General features: G+C 38.7%; 2 protein-coding genes across 6 annotated transcripts; one reads left to right on the top strand and one right to left on the bottom strand.

Annotated features, from left to right (window-relative positions):
• Positions 1–1,137: 1,137 nt before the first annotated feature.
• On the bottom strand, positions 1,138–9,313 carry cga (glycoprotein hormones, alpha polypeptide). 2 transcript variants are annotated; one of them, XM_031278884.2, is made up of 4 exons: positions 2,449–2,627; positions 2,253–2,355; positions 1,855–2,039; positions 1,138–1,424 (listed from the first exon to the last, which is right to left on the bottom strand). In XM_031278884.2, exons 1-4 carry the CDS (start codon positions 2,473–2,475, stop codon positions 1,350–1,352), a joined length of 390 nt encoding a protein of 129 aa, XP_031134744.1. In that variant the 5' UTR covers positions 2,476–2,627; the 3' UTR covers positions 1,138–1,349. The 2 variants fall into 2 exon arrangements, with proteins under 2 accessions (XP_031134744.1, XP_031134745.1); XM_031278885.2 differs by lacking the exon at positions 2,449–2,627 and adding an exon at positions 9,215–9,313 and having other exon boundaries at positions 1,304–1,424.
• On the top strand, positions 7,876–17,748 carry LOC116035666 (heterogeneous nuclear ribonucleoprotein Q). Of its 4 annotated transcripts, XM_031278881.2 has the most exons (13): positions 7,906–8,071; positions 9,230–9,308; positions 9,896–10,055; positions 11,019–11,137; positions 11,742–11,849; positions 13,135–13,248; positions 13,543–13,719; positions 13,844–13,979; positions 14,378–14,583; positions 14,712–14,861; positions 14,990–15,111; positions 15,223–15,548; positions 16,240–17,748. In XM_031278881.2, exons 3-13 carry the CDS (start codon positions 9,908–9,910, stop codon positions 16,266–16,268), a joined length of 1,635 nt encoding a protein of 544 aa, XP_031134741.1. In that variant the 5' UTR covers positions 7,906–8,071; positions 9,230–9,308; positions 9,896–9,907; the 3' UTR covers positions 16,269–17,748. The 4 variants fall into 4 exon arrangements, with proteins under 4 accessions (XP_031134742.1, XP_031134740.1, XP_031134741.1 ...); XM_031278882.2 differs by lacking the exon at positions 9,230–9,308 and having other exon boundaries at positions 7,876–8,071; positions 16,243–17,748; XM_031278880.2 differs by lacking the exon at positions 9,230–9,308 and having other exon boundaries at positions 7,876–8,071; positions 16,240–17,746.
• Positions 17,749–18,132: the final 384 nt, after the last annotated feature.

Consider the following 18,132-nt stretch of genomic DNA (forward strand, 5'->3'; position numbering starts at 1 on the left):
CAGACTCGCACACGCACGCGCACGCAGAGGGGGAAGGGAGAGCACACAGTGTGCTCCACATACACATGGATGTATTACCCCTGATGTCAACAAAGCATCCATGGCCTTTCAGTGACACAAAATCCCTCTCTGCAAACAGACTGGACGTGAAATGTTTGCTCATCAGCTAATCTCAGTATGATTGGACTACTGGATTCCCCTGAAGACTCCAAAGATACTGAGGTCAGCTATGACCTCCAGGCACAGCATCATTAGACAATCAACCTCCAACATGAAGCAAAATCTATTATGTTTTCACAAACATTTTAATCAACCTCCAATATCCCAAAGACACAATATTCTTATCTTTCTTGTAAACTCCAACAACATCCCTGATTCAGACTTGGTCAGAGCCACTTCACTAGGGCCCAACAGGGATCAGTCAGCTGAAAGACTCCTGGTTAATCACCTGGCCTAAAAGGCAATCCAAACCTAGCATGTTACTTTATAAATGGCGTAAAAGTGTTGATGATTGATGATTGTCTGTAAATTATGAGGAGCATTAAAAAACAGTGATGCCGAAATATCACTGGTTATTGTATACTTACTACGTATGACTTCTTGAAGTTTTATATTACCATCAAACTGTGGCTAAATTTATTTCCACAAATACACACATGGGTTTACCCTACTTTCTACACATCACCATCTACACTCTCAATAAATTAATTAAGCATTTGAAGCAATTCTGAAGCTCTTCTGGAGTTTTTCCATCATATCACTTCATCAGCAGATGACGTTTGCTCAGTTGTCATGGTATTGTAGAAGTTAAACTTGGCCAATCATTTTTCCTTTTTTGGAGCATTTTAATGACTTCTCTTAGATGTTTGTTTCAATTTCAGATCTGTGGTTTAATAGCTACTTGACATATTTTTGGCTGCCACTTCTGATTAGTCAGACATGGCACAAACCTTTTATCAACCTCAAAGTCAATTTTCACTTTCAGACAGTTACTTATGCTACTATTCCTTACATTACATTAATTCAGCAGACAAATTTGTCTAAGCAACTTAGTGATTTGTAACACACCTATAAAATTGCTCTCAACACACACACTCCAATCCCATGCATTTCAGACACATTCATGAGAATTCAACATCTGGATTGCACATTTTAATTGCTTTTCAATCTACAATTAATCATATAACAATGCAAGAATGTAGGCTAATAACACAGACACAGACTTTCTAATTTTTTTATCTGGCAACACATGAGCATACAATTCAAAACAAATGATCTTGTGCAAATTAAAAGGAACAAAATTTGTTGCCAAGCTGAGCGTTGCAGAATTGTCTCCAGTTCCAGCATGTTCATATCTTATGGTAGTAGCAGGTGCTGCAGTGGCAGTCTGTGTGGTTTCTCACCCTTATGCCGTACACCTCTATCTGAAAGATGCACAGATGAGGAGAAAGACACAATAGTGATTATTAACAAAGTCATATCAATCTACAGCAGTAAATATGTATGATCAAATGCTCTTTTTAGCAGTGTGAAGAGACATTAAAAGGTCCCCTCCTTAATTGGCTTTTTAGTGTTAGTGATGGGGGACAAAATCCACAGTCCTTGTTTTGTGCAAAAATTTATTCAAACGTTTATCTGAAGCTAATAGGCTTCTGCAAACTTAGTTAATCAAATGAAGTGCATATCTTCCAAAGTTACAGTCTTTTTGGTATGAAAATCCATCTATATGTTTCACTGGGCAATGTTTCCCTCAATGTTGAGCTGCAGTAAAACAATAGTAACAAAAAGAAGGAATACTTTTTTTATTTATTTAAAGAAAAGTTTGTTTGGCATATCTTTTATCTGCACCTGTACCTCATAGTAGTCTTTTGCGACACAGCATGTTGCCTCCGAGGTGATGTTCTTTGGGATCTCCATTTTCGTCATGGCCGTAAGAGGTGTTGGGTATGCTCTGGAGAAGCAGCAGCCCATGCACTGGTAGACCGGACGATCCCTCGAGAAAAGATTGTTCATTCCCAGTTTGCACTCCTCACAGCCCACTAGAGAAAGACAATGCTATTGATCATGGACAGCTTGTGATACAGTGACATTTTGAGATTCATCTGAGATTTAAAGCACAGCGTACAATCTTTGTCAACAGAGATAAATAAAAGCAGATGGTGCTAATTTACTGAAGTAAATCCTTGTTTTGTGTACTAGATTTATGAGAAGAGTACTTAACACATTAGTACTTGTATCTGTAAAAATCTTACTGTCAATGTTGGGGTAAGAATCGGCTATGTAAAAAAGAAAAGACAACAGAAGAATAGAAAGTCCAGCTGATTTCACTGAGCCCATCGTGGTTGCATCAGTTATCTATTAATACAGAGACAAAAGAAAACTGGTCAATCAAAAATCTGTTGAATCAAAGCATGAGTAAGTCAGAGATACGTAGAGATAGAGTATTACCATGCCGAAAGAAAGTTGCCCCTTCATTGTGCCTCTGTGCAGGACGGCTTCCTGCTTCCCTTCATGTCGTTTTATACCTGTGTCCCTCAGTTTGTGGCAACTTGGCGGATTAGGTGGAACCTACCAACCTTATCAATGATCTCACTGACCTCTTTGCTACCTTTCTCATAATCCCTTCAAAGGACAAAATGATAAGAACAAATCGTGGAAAGCCAAAACATACTTCCATCATCCTTCCATCCTGACTATGGATGCTGCATTTAATCCCTGGGTTTTAGTTACTTGGTAACTGGGGGTTGTTATTATTTGTCATGTCACAGCAAAGGGAGGGTCATTTGAGTTTTTCTTGGGCATTTCGGTTTACTGCATAAAGACCATTTTAGGCTGCACGTGGCCTAAAAGAGTTTTTAATTTATTTATTTATGAAGAGTGTAAAAGTCTAATTAAATAGGTGTACATTTTCAGAGAGACATGCCAATTGTGAAGGCTCTGATCTACCAATTAGTGGCTGCTTATTAGAAAAATTAATTAAATAACTGATACGAGAGTTAATCTCAGTTTAACACAAAAAATCTGACATTGAAATCTTTACATCAGTTCAGAGCTGAAACGATTAGTTGATTCATCGATTAGTCAATAGACAAAACTGTTTTAATAATTGATGAATAACTTATTTGTTATGTTATTTTTTTAAAAGCCAAATAAGGTGAAAAGTGTCAAACATCCTGTGTTTCCAGCCTCTTAAATGTGACAATTTGCTGATTTTCTTCGTCATATATGAATGTAAATTGAATATTGTTCTGTTTTGGAAATTTGGTCGGACAAAACAAGTGATGGCCATTTTTTCACTATTTCTAATTGATTAAACAATGTATCAATTAATTGCAAAGCATAATCTGCACACTAATCATTATTTGCATCAGTCAATACATGCAATGTTGACGTTGGATACTGTATATAGTATGTAATGCATATTTTTTTTTTTTTTTAACTCTATAGGGTCTACTGGAATAATGCCATACGCCATAGCTTTAAAGATAACACATTTTATTTAAAAAGAGAGATAATAAATTTAACTAAACTTTAATAAAACATTACATCAATTATTTATTATGGGTGTATTCTTTTTACCCATCATTTTACACTATATGCTGAAATAATAATGTCAGTGCTGTAGGCTTTTTCAAAACTGGAGGAATTGATGGATGGAATAAGTTATGAATAAATGGAGTGATATCTGATAGTTGTTAAGGAGTATCCATCTTCGCCTCCGCCTCCAACATCGGAAATGTCAAGGATGAATATGAATTCATTGTGTATTTCATCTGTCTGTTTACATAAGTACCCATGCTCTGTTTCCTTGGTTGCGCTGGTGATAAATCCTTGGCCTAAGACTCATAATTCAATAAGTGCGGAAGACAAGGTGTTCTATTGGCTGTTTTCTTGCTTCTTTGTAACATTGTGTTGTAAACCCTACTGTTTAATAAACGGTACAAAATCTCATTCCTGCTGATAAGATTGATATCAGTGGCTGTTGCATTCAATTCAATTCAATTCAATTCAATTCAATTCAATTCAATTTTATTTATAGTATCAAATCATAACAAGAGTTATCTCGAGACACTTTACAGATAGAGTAGGTCTAGACCAAACTCTGTAGCATTGTGTGCTATTGCTTTATGGCACATGTCATTTTATCAACATCAAACCAAATGTCCTGTCAATCAAATATAACTAACACAATAGGCATATTACTGAAATATAAATGTTTAAGCATAAAAACAGAATCTCAAACATCAACAGATAAAAATGAATAACATCACATTGCTCAAGATTTGACAGCTTTTTAATCACATCATATTCTTATATAATGTCGCACTTGGCTATTTGCAGCGGTGTCTAAAATAACTTCTTGAAAGCATCATGGAGTGGACCGATGACTGAGTTGAGCTGGGTGAGTATGTTTAAGATACAAGAGATATAACGTATGTAAGACACCGGAAAGTATGTTGTACATTAGAGCCCAACAATAGTTTATTGACAAAAAAAAACACCAAGGTGAAAGTAAAAGCACAGAGGATTAGTTTGAGGACATGTGCAGCTTCCCTCTCTCTATATTTGTATTCTCTCATTGACGTGCTTCTAGCCTCCTGATTTACGAAAAACAAAGAGTGGTGCTGAGTTTTTTTTGTATGTTCTGCAGGTAGCTCAGACTCTCTTTTTACATGGTACATTGATCTGGATGGATGAGGATGAGAACCACAGAAATGTGGAAAGTCTTAGGTGTAGAGTAAATTGTGTAGCCTACGTGGTCACGCTTGGTGAAATACTAGTCAGATATATTCTCAGGGGCTCCAGTGTCGACGCTGTCACTGAGGAGAGAGCACAGGAGACACTGTGAAGTTAGCAGGTCATGTCTGTATCAGCCAGCCTCAAAGCCAAGGTGCCCTGGCATCAATAGGTCAGTGACACCAGACAACAAATGACGTTATTAGCTTAGATCTGTAGTTTTCTTGGCTGTGAAGCTAATCAGAATATTTAGTGTATTCAAGTGAATAAAGATTGAAACCCATCAAGTCGAGCATAGTTATGATTGTGGCCTCATCATTAAATAAAAGAGTTTTAACTAGCGAAGAGACCTTGGTATATTTAAATTATATTTAATCTGATAAACTAACCAGAAGATGCCGTGTTAGGAGACCAAAAATATATTCAAATGTTAATCTGAAGCTAGGCTTCTGCAAACTTAATCAAATAAAGTGCGTAGCTTCCAAAGTTAGTCTTTTTGGTATAAAATTCCATCTATCTGTTTATCTGGGAAATGTTTCCCTCAATGTTGAGCTGTAGTGAAACGATAGTAACAAAAATAAGGAATAATATAAACTTTTGAAACATTCCTTAAACATACATTTCTATCTTTGTTAGATAATAAATTTGTTGAAGAAGTTTGTTTGGCATATCTTTTGTCCACACCTGTCTTTAAAGTATATTTGATCTGAAAAACTAACTAGAAGATGCCATGTAAGCTTGCCTTTTGCAAATTTTAAAATGTTGCACTCCGAACCAGTGCAAAAATTCAACTATCCATCTTATTTGCTGCATCTATACAAAATGTTTTTCTATTCTGAAATATGAATTGTTTTTCCTTAAAGCAAAGCACCATTTTTGCATATAACTTTAAGAATTGATCTAAGCAATTTCACATCATGCAGGCACTTATACATCTTAGACATCGATGTTTTGCTGTTCAGGAGACAGATCATTTTTCTTGGGACACTCTCTCCACATGGTGGCATGAGAGGTCTGTAATATAGGGACTTATGGTCCTTTATCTCATTCAAGAGCCATAAAACAGTGGCTCTGCTGGCCATCGGAGGCTCTTAGTTACTGTATATCACTAGAAACAAGCAGACATTGTCAGAGATGGACAAAGAGAAAGTCATATTGTTTTATTAAGCATGCATATCTAAGATGGTCATATTAATGAAATAAAAAACAAAAATCAAACATCAACGGCTATATCAGTTTGATATGTACTTTATTTACTCTAGGTTAAAGAGGCAATAGACCTTGTTCACTTCTTAAACCCTCAAAATACTTTAACCTTAATTATCTTGGTAATATCTATAAACAGGATGCTGAGAAACTGGATCTTCATTTGAGTTTTTATGGCAAAAAAGGTTTTATTTTATAGTTCTTATTGCAGTTTAAGATCACTAATTCTGCAGAGAGAGTTTTGGCTAATACCTAAAAAACTGTACAGAAAAATACAATCTTGGCTGCTGCCTATTGGTTTTAAAGCTCAATGCCAAACATTCTGTGCCAATTGTTTTATAAAAGATCTGTCTGAGCTATGTTTGCTCTCTGAGGAGCCTTCACAGACATGAGCAATAAACTTAGTGTAGTCACATAAATTCAAAATAGACATTATTATGAACTCCACTTCTAGAGTGTCTGGGGTATTCAACAATCTGTGGATGATTATTGTTATTCTCAAAGCTTTTACTAAACTGGAAGTTGTGTATTTTGTTTTGATATTTTACCCTTTGATTTATTCTTTACTTGTGTTAAGCTTTGCAATTGTTCTTTTTTGTCTTGTGTCATTCAAAATGTTTTTAATTGTTAGGTAAGTTACATTTGTTTGTGAAACATTATTATTATTATGATTATTATTACATCCAATCATTTTGTAGCTCTATTCCTTAACAGCTGCATAAGTTATTACTCAAAATCCTCCAGCCATCATCCTCCAGCTGCTAATGCTCTATACCTGTGGGGGTTGTTGGAGTCAGTTACCTGCTAAAGTTTTATTATTTCAGCCTTGAGCCAAACATTAAGCCCATGATTCATTCTAGCTGTGATGAAAATAGCAGATAGGCCATGCCAAATACATACCATTGTATTGTCACTGCAATGTATTTGAAAGTATTGTCAACACTGACACAAGTAATCTTCAAATGGTAATTACTGTCTGATAGTAAGTCATGTATTAACCTTGGACTGTCACAAATATGTGAACCCAAAAATTGTAATTTAAAAAGATACCCCCAAGTGGAATTTGACAATTTGCAGTTGACAGTCACTTTGAACCTATGATAGTATGATGTTGACAATAAATAACATTGTTTTACAAACTAGATTATTTGCAACAAACACAGACACAAGTAACAACGGTTTAATCTGATCCAGGTTACAATGCATGCACAATGCTACAACTTTTCTTTCCTATCATGTTGCAGAGAATATTTTACAAAATCAGTAAAACGTTATAAAAACGTAATACTCTTCAGTAGTGCAAACCCTTGCCCCTTATGTTGTATCTGTTGTATCAAGCAAATAATCATATAGCCTAGTTTTCTATACACATACTCTGTCCTATTCTTTTGTTCATGTAGCAGATTCATGTTCAATCAATGAGAAGAGTGACACTGTGTGGCGGAAAGTGGGATCTACCTCACTACTTTTCAGTCAAACACTCCTGAAATACTCAGTAGGCCTACTCAGTAAGTGTCTGTTATGGTCGCACACACAGTATATAGTTTTAGATATAAATAGACATGTACTGGCATTTTATAACATTTTGTCTGGGAATACTGACCATGTTTAACATCTGTTATCATTATTAATGGAGGTGGTAGATCATTAGTAAATTATTAATGTTATGCTAATGTATTTCATTGTAGGCTATAGGCTACTTGCTTGTTTTAATTCTTTATTGTTTACTTTTGTATTTAAGTTCAGAGTTCTGGCTTTCAGTCTCAATGTTTTCTTTCTGTAACTATGCTTTTAACTGTTCTATTAGCCAACAGTTGTATCCGTCACATAAACGGTACTGTTGTCGTGAAATTACTCGTCGTTAGTACGGTAATTATGATGGATGCTTTGAATGACCTGCTGCTCTTCTTCTGTAAAAGCATACAAGGCAAGCCCGTGCAGGGATGTCCAAGAAACCCCATCGACGAGACAAAACTCGAGGCGTGAACGTGGCAGCCATTTTACATCATCAAGAGTGAATGACTGAAGCCGGATCAGTGCCGGGAGTTTTACACTTTTTCTGTCTTTTAAATATCACATTTATCTTCCTAAATAATCAACACCATACACGTTGGTGATCCAGCGGCAGGTAGGGCGAATGCTACTATTTTGTCACGTGATTGTTGCTTAATTGATTGCTAAAAAGTCTGAATCGTGCGGTGCTGTTTCAAACAATGTGGAAACTGGTGGTGGTTGGGAACGAGTTCTCCAGACCGGCTTTTTGAAAATGGACTCTTCCTATATGGCGGCACGTTGACAAACCACGCATCTAGCAAGCTAAACCTCTAGCTCTCAAGGCCTCGTTAAATCCAATTAATTTTAAAAGCCATACTTTATCAATTGATGAAGTCCGTACCGACAAATGACGTTGTAACAATGGCCTCACTGAAATTCCTTTCGAATTAGCATGCTAGCTTAAGGTAGCCTATTTTGACAGATCATGGAAATGACATGCTCATTGTCATCGTATGCTAACCGCAGCTAGCTGGTAAAAGCCAGTTATCTTAGCAATAATTTGCAATGCTGCGTTACTACCGTACTAGCATGACATGCTCATTGCCTACTAACTTACGATATTAAATGCATATGCATATGCATACTAGCACGTCATGTTATTGACCCGATGGAGGTCCCTAGTTAGCTTGGTTGCTGTAACATTAGCTAGCTGTGCAAACTAGCCCGCTAGCTAACGTTAGCCTCAACGTGTGCGAGTCAATCCCTCCCCGCTAAATCTAACGTTACCATTAACGTCGGTTAAAACATAATGTATTCCCGGGATTGGTTAACATTGCATGTTCAAAATCCAAGATTGAGTTGCACGAGGGGTTTAATGTTAGCTAACATTAGTTACTTTCAATGTTGCAAAAATGTTTTTAACCAGACAAAGCACATGTTTACCGATATAATGAAATTGATTAACAGTCACTAACGTTACGAGATATCAGTTGCAATATATCTTTAAGATGCTGATATTATTAGATAAGGATAAAGGGTAAGGTTAGCTAAGTTATGATTGCCGTCCACGTTTTGCTCAGCCCAGCGTTGCCGGATTATAACGTTAGTAATGTGACCAGAGAGCAGTTAGATTGCTGTTTGCATAAGTTCATGCTTTGGTGTCTGTCGATACAAACTAATGGGAAGTACTTGTTGAGTTTGCCATTAACGTGACAATTTAAGTTAGCTTAGTGTCACAATGTAAGTGTCAAGAAAGAAAATGCTAAAGGGCGCATACTTGCTCATTGGTCAGCTACCGGAAACCAGGGCTCACTCTCTGATGGAACACGTGTATCAGCTATCTAGCCTGTGCTGAAGTCAGCAGTGAGAAGGTAAGTTAACATGTAATTTAGTGACCAAAGCAGACAAGGCGTCTACACCAGCAGTGACTAGGGCTGTGATACAGGCGTTAACAAGTGAACTTGGCACCATTTGCAAAAACTTCTTAACTCAGAACAAACCAAAATGGAAAATAATGCCACATGGACACAAACCTAGTATTTTTTGATTTTAATACAATATGTCATTCAATTGATTTCTGTGGGGAATTTGCTATGTGCAATGTCTGTCCTGCGTGCATCTGTCAAATGCCTATATACACACACGTTTATGGGCTTATACCTAATGCAAGCTGAGAGCTGCAAATGTTATGTCAGGATAGTGTAAAGTCTCCAGACTGTACAGGGCCACACAACCATGACAACTTGTTTTGCACACAGCGTAATCTCCTGTTTATTGATAATTTGTGCTAATTAATACAAAAGTCACTCTGTATCTAAGATCATAAATGGCCAAACCATGTTTTTTTTTTTTTTTTTTTTATTATTTCCCTGATAAGTCTGAGACTTCACACTTTTCTGAACCTATCCCAAGTCTTGCCCTTGACCCAGGATTAATTTGGCTCATTGCATTTACACAGATTTCTGGAGACATGGCCACAGAACATATTAATGGAAATGGTCCAGAAGAACCAATGGACACCTCTGCTGCAGTTACCCATTCTGAGCACTTCCAGACTTTATTAGAAGCTGGTTTACCACAGAAAGTTGCTGAAAAACTAGATGAAATTTACATAGCAGGTAAGGCACAATGAATATACTTGCATATCAAATATGCACATTTTGTTTATCAATTTCTTGCATGTACTGTCATTTTATCACCTTTTTGAATGGGGGAATTGGGATCATGAAGCAACTTTTTGTGGTTTCCTACCAAAATGGGTACTGCAGTGCTTCAAAATATTAGATTACACTTTACCATTGTGAAAATGTGTAAATGATTGCAGCATTTGCATTCCCAATATGGTTGCATGATCACTGGTGTCAGGGCGAATGAATTGTCTTCTCCCTGGGAGTGTCTTGGTGAGCCTGTCTCTCCATTCATTTCTATGAAGTTTCTGTGCATCCTATAAAATTAATGCAGAGGAACGAACTGGTGTAAGTACGATGTCAGTCACAGCCTAAATCCCTGTTACTCTGGTCAGATCTTTACCAGTTTGTATGGGGCGAGCTGCAGTGACAAAGTTTGGGAGTCATTTTAGGACTTGTTTGGTCGGTCAGATCTAGAAAAGTACTAGTCTGGCCTTTTCAGCCAGATGGGACTGAGACAGAAACAATGGCAGCAGCTGCCTGGTGTGTGGCTGCCTGGGACAGGTGACCACCCCTCCATAGAGGAGAATGCAGACTGGCTCATTAGAAACTCCCAGCCACAGTATAGAGGGGCACTGGCATATCAAGTTGCACTGTCACATCTGTTGTGATTAGTTCTGCAAAAAAACTTGTCGCTGATTGGAGAGTAAAGTGCAGCCTGGCTACTGAATACAGCTCCATTTAGATTAGGCTGTTCCCACTCCTCCCTCCCAATTGTAACATTAGCAATCATTATTTATCCACTACACAGTGTAAAAGATATTTGTTGCAAAATTACTCGCCTGCAAATGTTTATCTCTTGTGTTTGAATAACCAAGTTAGTAATGACAACTTTTTCAGTCTTTCTTGATAGTAGCTCATCGTTTCTGTCCCTCCCCCTCCCCACTCCTCCAGGTTTGGTGTCACACAGTGACTTAGATGATCGAGCAATTGAAGCACTAAAAGAATTCAACGAGGAAGGTGCTCTGCAAGTCCTCTTGCAGTTTAAGGACAGCGACCTCTCACATGTTCAGGTATGCATGTGGCACTGTTGGTGTATTGTTTAGATCAGCGTTTCTCAAATGGGGGTAGGCATACCCCTAGGGGTACTTTGGAGTACTGCAGGGGGACATTCATTTTAATTTAAAAAATATTATACTATGAATGGTGAATGAAATAAGTGATAGATTCTAAACATTTTGAAATGGCATTTAAGTGTTTTTCAGTTACAAGGTTATTTAGTAAAGCCAACACTGGTGGTTCAGGCTTGTAGTACTTCTTCATATAGCCTTTTTTTCTACCAAAAAGGTTTTGCCCTGCTCAGTGGGTACTTCGCTGAAAACTTATTTCAAAGGGGGTACATTATTGAGAAAAGTTTGAGAACCACTGGTTTAGATAGCTTGGATCTTTTATTTCTGATGCCTTCATACGATGTGGATGATTGTCCTCTGTGCAGTGGGGTGTATAATGGTCTGTAGTTGAATTGTGGTTGCACAATAGCTCATAGCTTATCTACAAGACAGAGCTTCATTGTCCTGTGTAACATTCATTTTGTGTCAATCAGAAGATGTCCTAATGATTTATTTACATGTGTTTGATAGTACTAAGTTGTCTATTTTTTTTAATTTTTTTTTCCAGAACAAAAGTGCCTTTCTTTGTGGCGTGATGAAGACGTACAGACAGAGAGAGAAACAAGGGACCAAAGTGTCAGATACCAATAAAGGACCAGATGAAGCTAAAATCAAAGTGAGAACTAATCCTAAATTCAGAAAGTTGTATCTGTTGTAATGCTTGGGACAAAATGTGGGAATGCTAAAGCAATGCTTTTGAGTGTGGAAATGTACATTCTCCAGCCACTCTATTAGGTACACCTTGTTAGTAACTGGTTGGACCCCCTTTTGCCTTCAGAACTGCCATGATTGTTGGTGTCATAGATTCAAAAAGGTGAAACTTTCCTCAGCTTTTGGACCACATTGACATGATAGCATCACGCAGTTGCTGCAGATTTGTCCGCTGGCGGCATCCGTGATGCAAATCTCGCATTCCACCACATCCCAAAGGTGCTCTATTGGATTGAGTTCTGATGATTGTGGAGGCAATTTGAGTACAGTGAACTCGTGTTCAAGAAACCAGTTTGAGAGGAGTTGAGCTTTGTGACATGGCATGTTATCCTGCTGGAAGTAGCCATTAGAAGATGGGTACGCTGTGGTCATAAAAGAATGGACATGGTCAGTAACAATACTCGGGTAGGCTGTGGTGTTTAAACAATGCTAAATTGATACTAAGGGGCCGAAAGTCTACCATAAAACATTTCCCCACTATCCACACCATTACACCACCACCAGCCTGAACTGTTGATACAAGGCAGAATGGATCCATGCTTTCACGTTAACGCCAAATTCTGACCCTACCATCTAAATGTTGCAGCAGAAATTGAGACTCATCAGACGCGGCAAGGTTTTTCTAATCTTTTATTGTCCAATTTTGGAGAGCCCATGCCAACTGTAGCCTCAGTTTACTGTTCTTAACTGCCAGGAGTGGCCCATGTTAAGGTCTTCTGCTGCAGTAGCTCATCTGCCTCAAGATTTTACGTGTTGTGCGTTCCGAGATGCTCTTTTGCATACCTCAGTTGTAACCAGTGTTATTTGAGTTACTGTTGCCTTTCAATCAGCTAGAACCAGTCTGGCCGTTCTCCTCTGACTTCTACCATCAAGGCATTTTCACCCAAAGAACAGCCACTCATTAGATATTTTCTCTTTTTCGGACCATTCTTTGTCAAACTAGAGATGGTTGTGCGTGATTATCCCAGTAGATCAGCCGTTTCAGATTAGAACAGGTGTTCCTATTAAAGTGGCTGGTGAGTATAGTTCATCTCTTTAACCATATAAGACTCATTCAAATAAGATTTTTTTTGGTTCTTTCTTGCATGCTTTTAATGGGCTTTCCCACAAGTCTATTGTGTTTTTTATTTTTTATCGAACTGTCAGTTAAACAGTATCCTTCTTTATTTTTCATGTTTTCTTATGATCAGGCTTTGCTGGAGAGGACTGGCTACACACTTGATGTGACAACAGGCCAGAGGAAGTATGGAGGTCCCCCACCAGAGTCTGCTCACTCAGGGGTACAGCCCACTATCGGTACAGAGGTACGGAACATTTCACCTTTGAGTTGTACCATTCATTAAGCATAAAGATGCCAAAACAATACACTGGTATTTACTTACTGAGTTGGTGGGCCAAGTGCATTCAGGTTTCACACGGTGTCCAAATGATGAAACTCTTATCTTCTGTAGTAACCATGGTTACACTGATAGTTTACCGCTAAGAGCTGACTGGATGCCTTTTTTCCTAAATGCTGTCTATGCCTTAACTTTTAACTACATGTCAAGTTAAAGTGTTGCTCTAATCCACCATATTTTCCTTTCCTCTCAACCTGGCAGATATTTGTAGGCAAAATCCCCAGAGACCTCTTTGAGGATGAGCTGGTTCCGCTGTTTGAGAAAGCTGGCCCCATCTGGGACTTGCGCCTGATGATGGATCCCCTCAGTGGCCTGAACAGAGGCTACGCCTTTGTCACTTTCTGCACTAAAGAAGCTGCACAGCAGGCTGTCAAATTGGTATGTTTACTGCAAGTATAACCAGAAAAAAGAGAGGGTCTGATGCAATTTGTTAACTAAAACACAGCTAAATTCTACATTTCTTTTTCTTCTCTTATTTACAATATCCTCCATAATTCGACAGTGCAACAACAATGAAATCCGACCGGGTAAACACATCGGCGTGTGCATCTCTGTGGCCAATAATAGACTGTTTGTTGGCTCCATTCCCAAGAGTAAAACAAAAGATCAAATTGTTGAAGAATTTGCAAAAGTCACAGGTGAGTGAGCACCATCCTTGGATTTCTCTTTCCATATAATATTCTGTGTAATATCCATTCAGCAGCTTCATGCCTACATTTACATATATATACACAACTTTGAAGTGGATGAAGCATTGACAGTTTGTTTAAAGCATTTCCTGTTTGTGTCCAAATGATGACCTCATTACCATGCTGCAGTGACTTATGTTACCATGATGATTTACCGCTAAGATCTGATTGGACATTAAACATAGTTAATTTTTTATTTTTAAACTTTTGTTTTGTTTCTAAAGGGTGATTTGATGTCAGTAGTTTGTTGGTAGGCCATTGATGTAATGGTAATTTCTGTTGAATAAATGCAGTTAACACCCTGCTGCCTTTTCTCCACTTCTCTTCCCTGTTTCTTGTCTCTACAGAGGGTCTAAATGATGTCATATTGTACCACCAGCCAGACGACAAGAAGAAGAATCGGGGCTTCTGCTTCCTGGAGTATGAAGACCACAAGACGGCTGCTCAGGCCCGCCGCCGGCTGATGAGCGGCAAGGTGAAGGTGTGGGGAAATGTGGTCACCGTGGAGTGGGCTGATCCCATCGAGGACCCAGATCCAGAGGTCATGGCCAAGGTAAGGCACAGGGCCAGAGGTCGTTAGGTGTGTGTGTGACCAAAATGTGTTTTCTTTCTTAGATTGGCTACTGGAGTTATTTGTTCCCTTTTCTGCAAATGAACTGAACCTTGTGTTTTCATTACCAGGTCAAAGTGCTGTTTGTGAGGAACTTAGCGAGTACTGTTACAGAGGAGATACTTGAAAAGGCCTTCAGTCAGTTTGGCAAGCTGGAGCGAGTGAAAAAATTGAAAGACTATGCCTTCATCCACTTCGAAGAAAGAGATGGTGCTGTGAAGGTATGGACGAAAAAATAAACTTTGACACTGGACTAACGTACAAGACCTTTATCATGAGTTTAAATTTAAGTTTGTTGAAAGTCCAGTAAAAAGAAAACACAATTTTACTATCTTGGTCAATTTCACAGGCTTTGGCTGATCTCAACGGCAAAGACCTCGAGGGAGAGCACATTGAAATCGTCTTTGCCAAGCCCCCTGACCAGAAGAGAAAAGAGCGCAAAGCCCAGAGACAAGCCGCTAAAACACACATGTAAGAGGGAACAATGCAACTCAAACCTGTGACCTTTTACTCATGCAGTTATCAAATTTAAATTTTGATATAAAGCAGGATGCCATTTTTAAGTTGAGTCTATCATTTTAGGTATGACGAATACTATTATTACGGGCCTCCCCACATGCCACCACCCACGAGAGGCAGGGGCCGAGGCGGGCGCGGAGGTTACTCGTACCCCCCTGACTATTATGGCTATGAAGACTATTACGATTACTATGGATACGACTACCACAATTACCGGGGCGGCTACGATGACCCGTACTACGGCTATGATGACTTCCAGGGGTCTGGGAGAGTACGAGGAGCGAGGGGAGGAGTCCGTGGCGGTGCTAGTCAGACCAGGGGCCGCGGTGGCGTCACACCGAGGGGTCGAGTGAGCTTCTCCCAGCGAGGAGGCCCTGGAACAAGCAGAGGTAAATTAAACGTTTCTGTGTGATGCAGTTAGTTTCAAAGTGGGTAAAATCAAATGGTTGGGATTAATACAGATACAATATATATATATATATATATATATATATATATATATATATATATATATATATATATATATCTATCTTGCCATGTGGCGTTTTATTTTGAGTCAGGCTTTTTTAGAAGTCTTTAACATCGCAAGAAAAACGACTACTGAGCTCAGTCTTGGTATCTGCATATTTTCTGTGTGGGTCAGTTATCAAAACACCTAGTTAAGAGAAATGACGTGTATGGAAGGGGTATGGAAAATTAGCAAATGAAAGCTGCTGGGGGGGGGAAAAAGAGGTTGAGGGTTAACCTACACCGGTATTGATGGTCTTGAAATGATGTTGGTAGTAATTATGAGGCTGCAAATTACACCTGCGTTTTGGCCTCATAACTAATCCCTAACCGGTGTCATCTTTCAGAGTAGCCAGGCAGTCAGTTTGTTTGCCAACAGACAAAGGTCATTCACAACATACTTTACTTTTAAGGAGGCCAACTGAGTCCCAACCTAGTGGCAATACTGTCTTCAGTCTAGATTTTGTGGAATTTCAATAATCTGTCAGTATGCTGATTGATGGGTGCAACATGGGTGTCTGGATTTTCTTTTAAAACTTCTGTACTAATTTTATCTTTCTCTCATTGGTCCAGCAGGGAAACGTGGCCGAGGGCGGTCCTGACCTGTCACAGTGGGTACTGACTTGATGTGTGGGGTTACACCGTAAGCTGCAATGGATGTTGAAACAGAAAAGAGCGCGACAAAAGGTCCAATGATATTCCAGCCTTACAGAAGAAGCATCTCTTCCCCCTCCCCCCCCCCCATGTTTTTTTTTATTTTGATTTCTTTCTGAAACTGCCACCTTAAAAAGATGACCGGAGGATTCTAAATACTCGCCACAGTCTCTTTGCCCCAAGCCCTTGTACCCAGCCCTGATTTACAGGGCCCTATGTATTGCCCTTACAATCTACCCCTTCCCTGTCCCTGAACATGCCATTTTTAAATAATTATTGAAGAAATTGCACTTTTTTAAGTTCTTGGGTTTGAAGTGGCTCAAAGGAGCTTGATGCTATTGTATATTTTTGTGCTAATCGCAATTTTTATTGTCGGAATATCCATGTTCTTAATCGTTTGATCTGGATGTTTGACAGAGAACATTTGCAGGTTTTTAGGGTGTACCCACCTGGCATGGATAAGTCAGGCATTCCATGAAAGTGGTTCTTTTCAGAACTTGTCTTTAAAGGGTTGGTTGACTACCTCAGTACAGAGGACTAAACTACCCGGCCTGTACTGTAAATAGGGAAACTATATTGATGAAAGCAGGGCTTGTTTTCATACAAAATATGCACAAGAGCTGCAGTGCAAAAACAATGTACTTCATGTAATAGTCATTTTAGCTGCAGCTCTGACACTGCAAACAGTCAAACTGGGCATGCAAAACAATCTCATATGATGAGTCTGAACAAGCCCTGCTTTTGTCCTATTTTGAACTGAATTAGCTGCCTTGCTTCTTCAGAGTATGTAGTTACTGGTTGTATAGTTTTTCGGATAAAATGTTACTTTTGTAAAGGCTTCAAGATCACAGGCATCCAACTGCCTTTGATTAAAAAAATAAAAAACAAAAATAAAGCCCTGCAGTGTCCCTTTTGTGCCACTGTATTATTCCAGTGGGTTTGTTTTTATATTGATACCAATACATTTTCAAACATCATGTAAAACAACCTAATCCAGTCCATCATATAAAATCATGTAAATGTTGAATGATCCCTTCCCAGCTCCAAAGACAGCAACTTTGTAAAAGATATTTCAAGTTAATCTTGGATGACTGAATTGCCATATTGCCCAGTGAGCATGTGTGCCTAACGTTAGCTGCTATGATTTGGTGAGGGATCAGTCACATAGTGGTAGAAGGGATACTGCAGTGAAGGATTTCCATTTCCCGGGTATAGCATAAAGGAAACTGCTCTTCAATCCCAGTTTTCTATACAGTTAACTCCCTCAATAAAATCATCATAACCACCTTTTGAAAAAAAAAGATGTTAGCAGTTTTAAACTATTGTTGGTGGCCAACAACGTTTTTTGCATTCCTGCAAATAAATTGTTTTATACTGTAAAATGGAGGTGAGTGTAACTTATTTTTGTAATAAAGTTTTTGATTTCTATCTGTGTCTTAGTCTTTGGATAAAATCTTTATGCAGTGCAAATACTCTGCTATTAATTGGATGGTGTTTGAGTTCGAGTCGCAACAGGTCTGTCTTTGAAAGTACTCATTAGGGCCCGAGCACTGACATCGTTGGTTGGCGAAGGACCTATTGAAATTGCTCCCTTATTTTTCTTAGGGGGGGCCTAAACATGCTGGAAAAGTTATGCACACTTGCACATCACAGAAGTGGTAAAAAAAGTACATCTGATGGGGGGTCTCTGGCTTGCCCCCTAGAAATTTCAAAAAGGTAGCCCCTGCCGTGAGTTTTACCTAGATGTATGAGATGTATCAGGTCCAGACTTACAGAAAAACCTGTTGGAGCCATATCCCAAATGCAACAGGA

This window comes from Sander lucioperca, chromosome 18 (genome assembly GCF_008315115.2).
Source record: "Sander lucioperca isolate FBNREF2018 chromosome 18, SLUC_FBN_1.2, whole genome shotgun sequence".
Classification (NCBI taxonomy): Eukaryota; Metazoa; Chordata; class Actinopteri; order Perciformes; family Percidae; genus Sander; species Sander lucioperca.